Here is a 15,910-nt window from a genome sequence, read left to right as displayed (position 1 = left end):
TTGGAAAAAAACACACTCTGGCGTCGAGGTAGTGGCAGTCAGCAGTTTAAGAACACTCCACAGGTAATGAGGCAATGAGCTGCAGGTGTGCTGGGAGACCCAATGAGGATGGGGCACCACCAGGTGGAGAAGGAAAGAAAGCACAAAAACAGACCACACAAACTGGATTCCTGACACTAGGCTCAAAGATCTGATTGCTCTAAGTCTTCCAAATAAAACATTTCACCTAGACTGCAGGTTTCTTAGTAGTTTCTAAAAGTAGAACAAAAATCAGATCTTGTAGTTTTCAGGCTCCTCTCCTGTCAAACCAATTCACAGATTTAGTCAGTCAGACACTCTCTATACTTGTAGGCTCTACTTTTAACACTCTACTTAAGACTTTCATTTTCATGAATCTTATAGTTAGACTGGTTTTATCTGGAGCTATCTCTGTAGTTTTGCTGCTGCATGCTAATGGAGGACATAATTCCTCATTCTCTTCTGCTTTCCAAGTTTGCATTATTTGCAGTTATTCAAACTTGGAATTAAATTCCCTCTATTTTTTCTCTCTCTTTGAAACCAAGTCTGCCCTGAAGAGGCTGTCTGCTAAATCACTGATGCCAACAGCTTATGCTTATTCTTCTGTCGATCATACACCTATCCCTGTTTCTCTTTAAGCCATAGCTATTGGATGGCATTTTACGGCGCCTTGTATGCTCACTCTTTCATCTTACTTTAAAAAAAAAGCTTATCTGTGTTTATCTCCTAGATAAGCCACTAAAGAGCCACTAAAATCATTGATATGTTTAATTTTCTTTAGTATTAATGTCATGATTTTATCTAAAGCTCTGACCCACATGCAGAAGACCAAATAGAGAGACCAGGGAAAAGTTTAACAAGTTTTATTGAGAGTGAATGAGATGAGTCCAGTGCTGCTCTGAACTGGAAAGTGAAGGGGAAGATACTGTGGTTAGTTCAGGCTCAGTGGGAAATTAGGGTCTTTGATTTGAAGAAGGGGATTAAGGTTGCAGACTCACGTTTCCAGAAAAAGGTGTCTTGTTGAATCCAGTCGGTGTGGGTTGTTCCAGTGAATGTCTTGCTCGTTGGAGGGCAGACAGGGTTTACCCAGATTGAGGTTTTTCCTTAGTGAACAGAGTAGCTGACTGCCATTTAGATTTCCTGCGGTACTTGAACGGGTTATTGTGGAGATGAATCCCCAGCTCAGAGAGACGCCCAAACAATCCTTGGGCGTAAGGTTGATCCAAGCCACAAACTTGAATCCTCAGCTCAGTTTGGTGCTCAGAGAGTCCTTCCAGGGGGGAGAAGGTCCAAAACATCCAGCTTGCAGTATGACTTCCTGCTGAGAGGCAAAGAAAAAAACAGCAAGGTTAAAACTCAGGTAGACCAAAACTCAGTTTGACTCAGCATAACTCAGCTTGGCTAGAGTACCCAAAACTGGCAAACACTCTGGCGTCGAGGTAGTGGCAGTCAGCAGCTTAAGAGTTCTCCGTTAATGAGGTAACCATCCGCAGGTGTGTGAGGAGGCCAACCAGAACAAGGCGCTGCCTGGTGGTGGAGGGAAGACAAACAAAAGCACAACCCACACAAACTGGATTCCTAACAATTAAAAGTTATCCTGGATCAGTGATTCTGTGTTAGTTCCTTTGGTTTGAGCACAGTCTGTCATGACTTGTGTTTTTTTTTTACATTGAACTGAGTCCTGTTGAAGGTTTATACTTAAAAAATTATTTTTTTTTTTGCTCTAGCTTCATGCATGCTCAGTAACGTCACAATTAAAGCTACTGCCCATTGACACATGCTCATCAGGGAAGAGGGAATGCTGCAAGTGGACGATGGATGCAGTCTGCTGGGTTTCCTTAGATAGAAGACTGTTGTTGTAAAATTTGATTTGAATTGAACACATTGTTTTAATAACTCATTTTTTTTCTGTAAAGTTCCTTCCTGACATGTTTTGTGAACTGGAGCTATATAGATCCGAAAAAAGTAACATTGAAAAATTTAAGTGGAAAAATGACAATTGCATTTTTATTTATTTATATCCAGTTTAGCTTTCCCTCCATGGACGAAGCCATTAAGCTAATATAAAAACACTGAAATATTTGCAGACAAGGGTGCTGAGGTATGAGATAAAGTCACATTAATTGTTAATATTATCAGTAATATGGAAGTAAAATACAACATCATTTGAAAAAAAGCGCGAATGAACAGTTTTTACTTTGCAAGAAAGGAAAGCCTTTCTTTGTTTTTTTCATGACTCGGCCGTTTGCTTAAGGAGCTGTTCCTCTGCTGTGGTGCTGAAACGCCTGTCTTCGCTTCCCTAAGGGTTTTTGCCAATTGTTTCTAATTGCCTATTAAACATAACCGCATCTATAATGTGTTTTCGTTATATTAAAATGATTTATTTCACTATTTAACAAGTGATTCTTAACTTTTATAACGTGGCGTTGGGTTGATTTTTTAAGGATTCTATGGACAGTTTTTACTTTGCAAGAAAAAGGCTTTCTTTGTTTTTTCACGACTCGGCCGTTTGCTTAAGGAGCTGTTCCTCTGCCGTGGTGCTGAAACGCCTGTCTTCGCTTCCCTAAGGATTTTTGCCAATTGTTTCCAATTGCCCATTAAACATAACCGCATCTATAATGTGTTTTGGTTATATTAAAATTATTTATTTCACTATTTAATAAGTGATTCTTAACTTATATAAGGTGGCGTTGGGTTGATTTTTAAGGATTCAAATCAGAGTTTGTGTCAGAAAACGACCTGAGTTTTTTTTCCCTTCTTTTTTTTTTTTTTTTTACAGCTTTAACATTATAGCTTTAAAATTATCTGCAAAAGAATCTGTTTTTATAGCCAGATAATAATGTTTTAAGTGGAGCTGTGATGTGTATTTCTCGTAGAGAGTATGGGAAATGCTTTAGGCTACTTTACCAGAAATCAAAACACCTGTAACACACAGTAACATCACATCGTCGTTAAATTGCCATTAATCCCTTACAGCCGCAGCAGACGCACCGGGTATATGGGCTGGGTTGGCAGTCTTTGGTTGTAAATCCATGTGGGAGGAGGATGGGTGGGTTTAAGTGCAGCTATCAGGTCTTTTCTTCTCGCGCGCTCCGAGGTGCGCACAGACTGAGGAGAAAATCAAAGAGGAGGTCCACCTTCCCATGCGATGTGCAGCAGGTCAGTGAGCGCGCGACACTAACTCCACAGACTGTCCCCGCATTCAGATAACTAAGCCCACTACAATTTGCTCTCTTCTATTTTTTACTTGATTTATTTTTCATCCACTCAATGCTAACTCCCCTCCATCCTCTCCAGCTTCAACATCTGTGAAGTGGCTTCCTCACCCGGTCGGACCGGAGGCCGTCTGGTCTCAGACCTGGTCTCTGGAGTGTCCAGGGGAGACTCGACGCGCTCCGTCGGGGCCAGGCTGTGCGCCTCTCGGATCTCCCCGGAGCCGGCGCGGGCTCTCGCCATGGAGATGATGGAGGGGAACGTTATGGACAAGCTGGAGGACATGTCATCCGTGTACGACTTCGACCCGATTACCGGCAACATTCCGGCCACTAAAGTGGAGATCACCGTCTCCTGCAGGTGAGTGGGCGCCGAGGATGCGTGTATGAAAAGTTTAGGAATAGGGAGAAAGTTGTGAGAGAGCCCCACCCTTTCTTTGGGATTTATTTAGTGCCAAAATGATGGAAAAAGGCTTACTAAGTTGCTCGTGTGGTGTTTAAATAAAAGCAAAATGGATCTTTGTCCAGGGCATGGCGTTGGAGAGGAGGGGGTGGATGGGGACCAGTTGTGCCAAAGAAAGAGCTTTATTCCTTTATTGCATGTTTGGTTATTTTAATCATGAAGATAATGTTGGAAACTATGTTGATAACTTAAGTTGTTTCCTTTCATGTTAATTTGCATGTTTAATTCGTAGACATTAGTATCCTGCCACCTTTATTAGAAACAATAGCTATATTTGATACATAAAGGAACTAAACAGTTATGGTTAAATGCAGTATTAGTGGCAGTAGAATCATTATAAGTATTTTGTGTTTTAATTTCTATTTTAAAAATCTATTGTTTATGAAATGAGAAATGAATAGCCTCTCTCATACTGTAGGTATCTGACTGCTTTCAGCACCAACAGATAACTAAAAACCTCCACCCTTTCTCTCCTGCATTTTTTAAAAAGGGGACTTAAATTTTCAAAGCTCTGCATCACATTCATTCTTCAGCCATGTCCTTGGCCTCCAGCTCACTCTCCATTCTGTAATATTGTAGTATTTTGTTTTCATTTTTGTTTCTAAATGTTTGCTTGAGCAGATCAATCTTACCACACAGTCACAACCATTCTTACAAGAAACAATTTTCTTTATTTTTTTTAGATTAGGGGCTCACAATGCTCTTCATCCCTTACATTTTCAGACCATTCACACAAACCTTCCCACACGTGTCTGCTCTTTGATGCTGGGTTTTGGGTTTTGTGAACCATCAGAGCTGAGTGAGTTTGAGGTATAACAAGCTGTGAGTGCATTATTGATGGGTACTCTGACCTTCAGAGAAGCTTCCTTCAACATCTCTCAGCTCAGACAGGTAAAAAAAATATATATATAAAAATACAGACCCTGTTAAGAAATTTGCTGAATGAACAAGGTTGATGTTGCAAATGGAAACCTAGTAAAGAGCCAATTTATATGGATAGAGGATGGGAAGCAAAATGCAAGCTTTGAGCCCAAGGCAGAGCCTGGCATAAATTTTAGATTTGAGTCTTGCTTGGTGGCTTTGCAACGATTGGGCTTACATCATACATGATACGCAATTAAGCACCATTGAGGAAAATGATGAGCTCCATCCTAAACCTCCTCTGCATTTATGCAAATAACTCATCTGATAAGTTGCATGTTCCCATGTTCATATGTGTTGGAAAAGTAGGAGAAATAAAAGAAGTGTGATAATTCCTTCTATCAGAAACAAATAGCATTCGGGAAAAACAGCAGTTAAGCCAAGAAGGAGGTTGGTGCTCCCTTCCCCCTACCGCTGCACTCCCAGTGTTTCTGTTGGAAACAACCCATAAGATATGCAGACAATTTACATTTTCAATGCAAATCATATGGAAAGTAAAAAAATGAGCTGTTTACAGTCATTAAACTCAAAGCTCTGTGATTGTGCTTGATGTGCCAAAAGTTTGGGCCAAAAAAAACAAATTTTTTTGTTTAGGATGAGTTTGTTCCTTTCTGCTTAAAATGTCAGCTTGGGAGCCACGGTGCTGTATTGCAGTCATTACTCCTCGTCTTTATGGAGAAATTTAGTCACAAGCCTTAATGATGCTCTGAGTGAACACCTCCTTCTGCTATTCCACATACTACCAAAGATACTACACCCCCCTAACCCCCCAACAGCCACACACATTCCTGTTTTTGTGACTTATGGGGACATTTCATTGACTTGCATTCATTTTATATGGCATAACCCAGACCCCTAAGGGCAGATTATACTTCACATCAAATGTCACTTGGGTCTGGTCGTGAAGCAGTTTTGCTGGTATGCTTCTGCACGGTTGGTCTGGAATTTCTAGGGACACACAGCAGTTTTCCACCAAAGTGCAAGGGGGAGCCTATTCGAGAGCTCTTGAGAACTTGGGCTGATGGTCACGAGAACTTTGGGGGTTCTGGCGGGAGTGTGTATCTTCCAAAATAACAATGGCGCGTGTGCAAGATATCACGGTCACGGTGATGGATCTAGAGTTGCTAGACATGGAAGAGGAACAGGTTCTGTTAAAGGAGCGAACCTCCTCGATTAACCTTTCATCGTAGTTGTCGATTGTAGTTGTTCCTCGTTTTTTTAAAATGGCGTGCCCTGGTATCGAATAGAGAAGGACGACCACACAGACAGCCAGAAAGGCGTACCAAGGACCGATCACAGCTGCTTGTTGTCTGCGCACTTCCGCTTAAGGTCTGCGCGTGCTTGCGACATTCCAACGCATAGTCAGGATTTTTTTAGGTGCGTGACAGAACAGTTGCAGAACCTCTGCGGGGGGCGTGGTCACGCACAGAGACAGATTTGACGGTTGCAGAGGCTATGCGTCAGAAGCATAAATTGGCCTTTACCCTAACCCTATTACCAACATTTACCTAATCCTAACCCTAACCTGAACTGAATTCACACCTTAGTCCTCAACCTAGCCCCGGCTCAAAGAACTTTACCATATGGGGACCAGGATTTTGGTCCCCATAAAGACATGGGTCCCCATATATATATATATATATATATATATATATATATATATATATATATATATATATATATATATATATATATATATATATATATATATATATATATATATAGCTTTAATAAATATATATTCTGCATTCTAAAGCTAACGCTTTTATTTTTTTATGTGATTTTATAAGAGTTTTGCAGGACGTATTCATTCAATCAATGCTTGATATTTGCTAGTAAAAAGCTACTTTTTAAAAATACAATCCCTTTAAATAGTCTCCTCTACATACTTTCATAACGCATATCTACGATTGTTCTAATACTACTAAGTATTAAAATGCTCACTTTAAGATTTACACAAATACAGTCTATTCTAATACAGTCTCAGTTAGGTGACACGTTTTCCAGTGAAGGTCTAACTATGTAAATGAGATGAACAAAAGCTGTCTAGACTGATTCAAAGAATACAGGAAACATTTTTATCTACTGCCAAATTATAAAATCCGTAAAATAATAATAATATTAAAATGAAATAATAAAACATCTACGGAGGACCTAACATGACGATAACATGATGATGCAATGGCTTGAAACTTCCTAAACATAAATGTTAATAACAATAAAAGTTGGCTTCTTAATGATCATTCTGAAAAAAAAGGTATTCTTTAGAAGTGTTATTTAATCTCAGTTAAAAATATACTACTTCTATGTTTTTTTTTTGCTTTTATAGCATTAACATGAATCTTTTTGTCCTTTTACATGTGAATTTTACCAAGATGATGCAACACTGCAAATACCAATTAAAAATAAGTAAACATTTGTTAAATTTATCCTTTTTTCCATTTATTTGTGTAGGTACATAAGATGATCTGCTGATAAAATACAATTTTTCGCCCCCTTAATATAAGATTACTTGATATTATGCACTAGTAAGATAATAGATTAGCTTTTTTCTTATTTTGAATGTAAACCATCTAATTTGATTCTCTAAATGTCCTGCTCAAAAGGGCAGAAATCCCCCATTTCAAGCAAAAATTGCGTTGTACGTACATATACTTCATTTTTTGCAGGCTAAAGCAGACCTGATCTATGCTAAACTGTATTCTATAAGGCTTTCATGGAACTATGATATTTTTACCATTTTCATCTCAATAATTGTAGTAATTATATTTTTATAGCATTGATTTAAGATATATTTCCATAAATGTTTTGTGTTTGCTGGTGAATATTTGGTGACTTCCTAGATAAAAATCTAGCAAATAAGAAAACATTGCAGGTTAACAGGTTTTCATGCTCTGTGACTTTAAAGCATTCTTTCTAAGTCTGATAAGTCTTTTGGTAAAAGTTAATGATTTGGAGGGTTAGAATTATCAGCTGGTGTTTCCCGGTCATGAATGTCGAACAGAGAAGGCATCCAAACATGCTTGGATGTTGAAACCTTGCATGATGGTTTCTCTTCTGCCGACACCCGCTGGTTCAACAGCTGCTTCAGTTTTTCAGGGAGCAGAAGAAATAAACATCTTTCTGTAACATTCAGACATCCAATAACCTCGTTAATCCTCTAAGTCCTTTGACCAGATGTTCTATGAGTCAGATTCCTTTTCAGGAAAGAAGTGTCAGTGTTCACTAGTGTTTGCAATTTTCAAATGCGTGCTCGCTGTGATGCCCCCATCCATGATGATTGCTCTTCCCCGAGGGTAAATACCCCTTATTACAAGCTACAGCCGTGCTTTTGACAACGCACCATTATCAGGACCCGTGTCAAACAGAGGGGGGTGGTGAGCTCCTGTTCAGGGAAATGGGGGGAAATGATATGGAATTGGTTGGTCAGTCGTTCAGTTTGGGAAGGCAAGTCAAACATTCGGTGGTAAGAAGAAAAAAATTTTTTTTTGCTTTATTTCATGAAAGATTACACAAGAACTTAAAATATTTTTCTTCAAAGATGGTTATTTTTGATTTACTCATTACAATCAGAAACCTAAATAAATTTTATTGGGATTTTAAATGATAAAGGAAAAGCAATATAGTAGATATATAATCAACTCAAATGTGTTTTTTAGGATTTCAGGCAGCAGCAAACATTTAGCTGAATAGAAGGTCATACCAGTGAATCACATCTACTAATAGCACTGTTAGTGACTTTAATGGCTCTATTATCATGATTGTTCTAACTACAGCTCATAAGCCTGTTCATTCCAACCAGAATTAGAACTCCTTACATAAGAAGTTTAGTTGCTTTCTTCATTAACATTCAATTGTAGCCGGTATTCAAAAATAAAATGAAACATATTTGTTTTTATAATCAGTTCTGAATCTGCACTTTGTGGATCTGACTTTCTCTGCATTTGCTCTTTGAAAAGAGAATGCAAATAATTGCAAATTACAAATTAATTAATTAATTACAAATGAATTCAATCCAACTTAACTTATTTAGTTTATAAGCTGACCAGTAAAACTATTGAAAATCAGTTCAATTCATTGTTACCAATTTAAGTAGTTAATGTAGGAGGAAGCTGTGGTCTCTTTTCATACTGAAAGGAGGAAAAAAAAGGGTTGGAGCTTCTCAATTAAATATTGGACCAACTTGTTCTTTGGTAGCAATGTGTAATGCTGTGTTAATTCCAAACAAATTGGTCACTTCTGCATAACTCAACCACCATCTCTCCAAAACTATTTGATTAATTTAAACTCATGATTGAGGTTTTAGGTCAAACTGAGATTTAAACCTGAAGTGTCTTTGCTCTGTGAGGTATCTGTTTGATGAATTGGATATAGAACTATGAGGAAGCTTCTCAGGTTGTATTTCTATGTGTGGTTAAGTTTGGAGGGATGGTGAGGAGAATACGCATCCTGTTTTAGGAAACTATTTTCTCTCATTCCATAAGTTTTGATCAGTTCTTTAGCATCTTTTCCACATGAAGTCATGAATGTCTCTCTGCACACAATATACCATAAAAAATGGCAAGATTTTTGTTCACTTACCTTTGTGATCTCATGCCTTTTTCAATTTCAGGATACCTACTGTCATTAGTAAACCTAAACTAATTCATTCAGTTGTAAGTCAAATCAAATTGAACATGCTAATATGCAAGTGTTTCATATTATGTAGTATCTGCACAATAATACAACATTCTCTAAGTACATTAAATAATGATCTTGAATTCAATTCAGTTATATTCAGTTTATTCATATAGCGCCAATTCACAACACATGTCAACTCAAGGCCCTTTACAGAGACAATTCAACCAGATAATACAGTAGACTGATTCAAAGATTTTTTATCTAAGAAAATGCATCGACTCATTGACTCAAAGGCAATCCCTCACACCAAGCATGCTTGTAGTGACAGTGGAGAGGAAAAACTCAATTTTAACAGGAAGAAACCTCCAGGAGAGCCATCCTTAGAGTGAGCAGCCATCTGCCAAGGCTGACAGGGGGTCAAGGAGATAGAAGCATTAATTGACTAAGTCATTTGGGTCAAGAGGCGTTTCTTAAGTAAAGGGTTAATTGCAGCTTCCTTCAAAGCCTGAGGTATATATCCCTGTAACAGGGATCTAATAATCACTTCTAAAATTAATTAACATATGTTTAGTTGGATACATGAAGTTGAATATTGCTTTTGTTTTCAGTCATAACATCTCCATAAAATTATCATGATCTCTTTTAAAACAGGAAACAATGTTAAAGAAACCAAAGATGTCATTAAAATACACCAAACGGAGGTAGTATAATGGTTTGTGAGCGATATTCAAGTGTTGCCACATATTCTCATTTGGGTTTAATTCCTGGAAATCCTATTTATGTCTGACTTATGAGCATATTTGGATGTAAACATTTACAATGTTGATTCATATTAAGCCTCCTGTAGGAAGTTACACATTCACACATTTTCCTCTAACAGGTTTTAATCAGTATTAATCCCTTTTAACAATCAACCATCAACTCTAACCGGCTGCGTTGTCCCAGTCGAAGAAAGCAGGACAGGAACTTTTGCCATTGGTAATAGATTTTCCAGAGGGACGTCTTTTTACCTCATTTAATGTTCCCATGCAGGCCCGAGAGAGGTATTTTGGTCTCCTGCGACCAAAATATCTAATTCCCCTCTGCAACAGTTTTTGATTTTCTTCTTATTTCTTGTAGCCACCATTGAACAGAGGTTAGATTTTTAAAATGCAGGACCAATAGCTGTCCTGTTAATAGCTCCTCCCACCTGAGCCGTAGAAAATTGCAGAGTAACAGAGGAGCTTCTACCTGCATCTCTGTTTAATGCACCCTCGCCTGTAATTTTCAGTGGGCACCATGTTTTTGCATTGGTAAAATAGTCTTCTACTTTTCCTATAGATGATGTATTTGGTGTTCTGGGAGATTTTCATAGCTTGGGATGATGTTTGCGTTTTTGGGTCCTGTTTTTCTGTGATGTCTACAAGAAAATTCTGAGACTTTGCAGCAAAGCTTCAATAAGCAATAAATTCTGTTTTCTAAGCAGTTGACTTTTGAATGCAGCAGGTTGCACAGAGTTTTATATGAGAATATCAGAGATAAGGAGACTTAAAATAAAAAATGTCCCTTTTCAAAAATGTATCTTAAAAGAAAAAAACAAGAAAAATAATGTATTGTTTTCCATCTTCACAAATATATTTTATTTATTATGCATGAGACAAAATCAAAATGAAGCAAATTAGCATGAACATGATGAGATGTTAAGGAATGGGAATATTTTTGGAATGAACTATAACAGGGCATTTAAATGAAACAAACACACACCATTAAGTAATTTGTGTTCAGCTCGATTTTCGCAGTGTTTTATACAACCCTTTTATTTTTATGCATCTGTTTGTGGTCAACTGGGGCTTCAAGAGATGCTTCGGAGGGACAAGACTGGGAAGACAGGTTGACAGTCCCTAAAAAAAATAACACATTTTCGCCCTCCAAACTCTGGCCGGAGGTTCACACAGGACTTGTCAGTCACTGGTCTTGTTCTAAAAAAGGTGCTATGAAGACAGAAAGGTAGAGCTTTAAATCTACTCTCCACAAAGCATCCATCCTTCTTTCAGCACAATCTAAAATCCCCATAAAACCAATCACAGGCGAGTCAGTTTCTGCTCCGTTCCCTAACCAGTCAAATCGGCAACACAAAGGATATCTTATGCAACCAAAGTGGTTTGCACCCATTTAACAAACTCTTCAACCTCTCTAAGTAGAGAAAAGCTTCCTTGCGTATCTCAGAGCAGGTATTTGACTGGAAGAGAAGCTACTGGTTCCCCTTGCATGACTCATTGCTGTTTTGCAACGTTTTCCAGTTGAGATGAATTAAATTCTTATTTTATGACTGTAGACCAGGATTGGACAATAAGCTGCTTCACATCTTATCACCCCTCGTTTACAGATTGAAGAGTTCCTGCATAGCAAATCTATACAAATGCTGTCAGTAGCTGCAGGAAGAATGAATCTTTTGTTTATTTCCTGCAGAGAAGCAGATCAATTCTTTATTAATTTGATTAATTCTATTTAGTTTTCTTTACTTTGTGTGTTTTCCCCCCTGGTATGTGACAATAAAAAGGAGAATTAAAAAGTGCAGTCATTCAAATAAAAATGTTCAAGAGGATTATTGTTTAATCAGATTAATCTTCTCCTCCTGAGGTAATAGGAGTATTTTTTTTTTTACAATCTTTCCCGTCACTCAGAATCTCTTTGACAGTATATATTTTTTCAAAAATAAGGTTTTCTCCTGAGGAAGCGAGAAGTTCAGAGTGAGCATACATTTTTTAATAAAGCTAACAGTTGCAAAAGGATAGTGTCGTGTTAGACCGACAAAGATAAACAAATCAGATTACTCATTCCTTCATTCATTCATTTCTATTATTCGTCTTGCTTTGTGTTTCCTTGTGATGTATATTTTATCCTCTCTAGCCATTCTCCCTCAGTTTATGGTCCTAAACAGGTATAGCACAGTCTATTGATTTGACTCCACAGACCCTTCCTCCAGTAATCACCCTCCCCAGTGCATTTGTTACTCCATCATGGCTGCATGTATGCTCATAAGTGTGTTACCTAAAAAAAACTGTTAAAGTATTAAGCTTATAATTATTGTTATAACTTTTTATTACCCACAAAATGAAAAGAACTGATCTAGACCTCTGGGGGAAACCATCTGTTGCAGAACGCCTTCTCTATGCCTCTAATGACTCTGACCAGCTGGATGTCAACAACTACCACCGGAGCCCAGAATCAATGAGCTGTCTTCCCTGAAGGTCTTACTCCAGGAATAAGGCACACAAAGTACCAGAAGGTTTTGCAAAGTACTGAGGAATTAATGGGGAAAATGGAAGTTATGGGATTTGTGAGGTTTGACTCCTAACGAGCACAGAGCCAAAAGCTGCACTGACTGAATACAGAGCAGAGAGCCAATTAAACTAATAATGGATTGTCCTTTTACTGTTCGTGACACGTAATCCATGTTCTTTATTAAAGTGAAGCTAGATCTTGAATTTTAATATCATTTGTGGCTTCTTGTACCATAATGGTCTCTCTGACCAACTTACAGTATAGCAGGGATGTGGCTTTCTGTTACTTTCTTTTCCTCAGTGCAGTCAGTGCAAGTGTTGCTGTATCCTATAATTAGATTCCTTCTTTTCTTTCCGAATGTTGGGATGGCCTGCATTTGCATGAATATTTGAGTTTATGAGAGCCAGGGTTTCAAATCTTAGAAGCTTCCCTTGAGCATCTTAAATAGATTTAAAAGCATAAAGATTAGGACAGCCAGAGGGGGGATCCCTACATGGCTCTGATCTGGGCTCTTTCACATGGTTTGTCTTTGTGTTTGACCTCCTGTGCTTCATATACATACTAAATTTAATTTAAAAAATTGGCTGTAGGAATTATATATATAACAAAAATTAAGTATACGTGAGGATCTTTTTCATCTTGCACAGCTCTTAAACACTGAAAAACATTTGTTTAGTTTTTTGGCAAAATAGGATAGGTACTCTGCCCAATGTCACCCAGTGCAACTTCTCTGGGCTGTGAGATAGCGCTATTGATGGAGAAAGAATAGGCAGAAGACAGAGCAGCAAACTGTCGACTGAGATGAGAAATTGATGGTGGCTACACCCCAAATTGCACCACACCAAGAGAGCAGGAAATACAATTCATTTTTGCTTTTCTTAAGAAATATCATGTGAGCTGGTCAGTGTTGACAGAAATATGAATTGGAATTGAGCCTAATCCACAGTAATCCTAAAGGAAAACCTGCTAGAGGCAACATTTACTAGATTTGAGCAATTTGTTTTGTAAAGAAATCCTACATGTGCCAAGATGGTATAAACCTCTCCAAAACTGTTGCAAAAACAATTAAAAGTTGCTAAAATTAATTAGAAAAACCCTCAATCAGCTTCATTCCAGTTTCTTCCATTGATGCATTTACACTTATAGGTGTATAGCTGCAGCATGGAGACTCCATGTGCTCCAAGACTAGGTTTAAGTTCATTCACATGGTGAATTTAACCCCCCCAAACAAACAAAAAATATTTAACATATAATTATAACTCTGCCAATCAAATGTCATCTTTTTTTTATTGAAAAAACAAAGTGAGATGTTAAAGAGATTTTTTTTGACTTTGTGGAAGGTGAAAATCTTAAAAATAAGGGAAATTCTTTGTCTCTCAACTCAATCTGTTTCTGTGAAACAATTGCTTTGCCTAATTTTTTAGGATTGTCAGCTTCTACAGGCATAGCATTCTAAAAGAAAAATGAGTTGGATTAAACAGTTGGAGTGAGGTCAATATGACCTGAATTGAGTTCCTGTGGACAAGAGAATGTCTGAGGTTGTGGGATAGTGTTTTCTTATCCATTTTTTTCTCCCATAACTTAAAATTTAGGATTGGTGAGGAGAATCCACAACATAATCTCGTTGTGATGGATCATAGAATATGGTCCAACACCAGACATTTTATTACATGATAAAAGGATAAATGAGTATACTGTAAGTACGGGGGGGCAGTAGTTCCGTATGACACAGGAGGTCTCCAGGCCGCAGCCACACTCGTCTCCTTAAACAAGCAATAAACTAAATTTACCTTTCAGAGGAATGAGTCAATTGAAGACGTAAATAACTCAAAACTTTATTATGCTGTTAACAAGGGAACGTCATTTTAAAAATTGTGTTCAGGTGACCATTGTAATCCAGTGGGCATGCTCGCTGCCACTCTGCTCCTACGCTATGCTGCTCTCCAGGAAGGTAGGGGCTAATCCAAACCTGGAAAAGTATCTTTTAGTTTGCATGAACCTTTAATCTGCAACAACAGTCTAAACACTAAATTCCTTTAAATTAAGGCCAAAGACCCACCTGTCTTTGATTAGCAGTCTGCAAACAAGTCCAGGTGAAAAGCTGCTCTAAACAAAATATCCTATTACACATTAAACACCACCTTATTAGTATTATATGTATCTCCTTGATGATATTTATGATATTGATGTTTTGATTTTTTGATTCACATTTTTCTATGTTTTATTGGTTTTACTGCACATTTGTTCCAATGTTTTCATGATGTAAAGTACTTTGGATTGCTTTGGCACTGATATGTTCTATACAAACACATTTTTCCTATGTGCAGATGTTCACATGGATGTATGTGTAAACATGGCCGCCCTGCTTGTGAACATGAGATACAAAAAAAAAGGAGAGTGTGACGTCACACAATATTCCATCTTAAGAGATACCTTTAGTTTTCACACCAGTATTTTCTAGTTCATTCCATTTAAAATAGTGAATTATTTTGCTTCTTTGAATATTTGTAGATTTACACAACATAAAGGGTACCATTTCTTGATGACCTACATCTGAGGAGTATAAAACTCTAAAACCCTAACTCAACCTTCAATTATCAGCATTTGTTGTTTCAGTTGTACAGCATGATTTAATCCTGTTCTTTAAATTAACTACATTCAAATAAGATTGTGTAAAGTGCTAATTTATTAAAAGTCATTCTAAGGAAATAAAGGGACTATAATAAATGTAGGTGGTAAAGTAAACATCAATAACAAATGTTAGTGAAAAGTGGAAGCAAGTAGAAATGTTTAACCTCGGATTTTGAACATATGATGACATTTTAGAGAATTCTTTGTTTAACTTAATGGTGTCCCTAAAATTTAAATATATTTGTTATTCTGGCATTAAAATGCTAATTATGTTTATCTTGTGGAGGTGGATCCAAAAGGAAAAAAATAGATAAGCTCAAATGTTTTAAGACAGATCGTTTAAAATGCAGAGGTAAAACCTGTCCAGGTTAATATCATGGCCTCAACAATCTAACATCCTGAGATGTTTGGGAGGTACAGGTAATATTGCTCTGTGAATTCATGCTGATTTTTCTGGAAACAGTTAAGCTTAGGGTAAATTAGCATTCAGCCTATGCATGCAGTGTTTTCTTGTCTTTTGTGTGGCACACTCACACAATTTAGGAACAATTATTCCCTTTTAGTACTGAAAATGTGAAAGGAATGAAATGCTTACAACGGCGATGCACTCACCTCTCTGACTCCGACCATCGACAAACTTGGCCTTTTCGGCGCACACATCGCAGGGATCTCCTGTGTATCATCTTTTGTTGTTTACTCATTTGGTTTCGGTTCCTCGACAGCAGCGTCCTACCTTTGGGAGTTGAATTAAAGAACTGTTTGTAACCTAGAATCCATGCAT

General features: G+C 37.6%; 1 protein-coding gene across 1 annotated transcript in view; it reads left to right on the top strand.

Moving 5' to 3' along the window:
• Positions 1-3,023: 3,023 nt before the first annotated feature.
• Positions 3,024-15,910, top strand: part of cpne5b (copine Vb) — a 210,091-nt gene continuing 197,204 nt past the window's right edge. The window contains exons 1-2 of the mRNA XM_038298082.1: positions 3,024-3,177; positions 3,316-3,591. Of these exons, the coding sequence (XP_038154010.1) occupies positions 3,167-3,177; positions 3,316-3,591 (287 nt within the window). The 5' untranslated portion in view covers positions 3,024-3,166. The remainder of the gene's footprint in view (positions 3,178-3,315; positions 3,592-15,910) is intronic.

The sequence above is a fragment of the Cyprinodon tularosa genome, unplaced genomic scaffold (assembly GCF_016077235.1).
Source record: "Cyprinodon tularosa strain WSP-4 unplaced genomic scaffold, ASM1607723v1 ctg40, whole genome shotgun sequence".
Classification (NCBI taxonomy): Eukaryota; Metazoa; Chordata; class Actinopteri; order Cyprinodontiformes; family Cyprinodontidae; genus Cyprinodon; species Cyprinodon tularosa.
The sequence above is the reverse complement of the archived record's forward strand: the minus strand, read 5'-3'. Positions and strand labels throughout refer to the sequence as shown.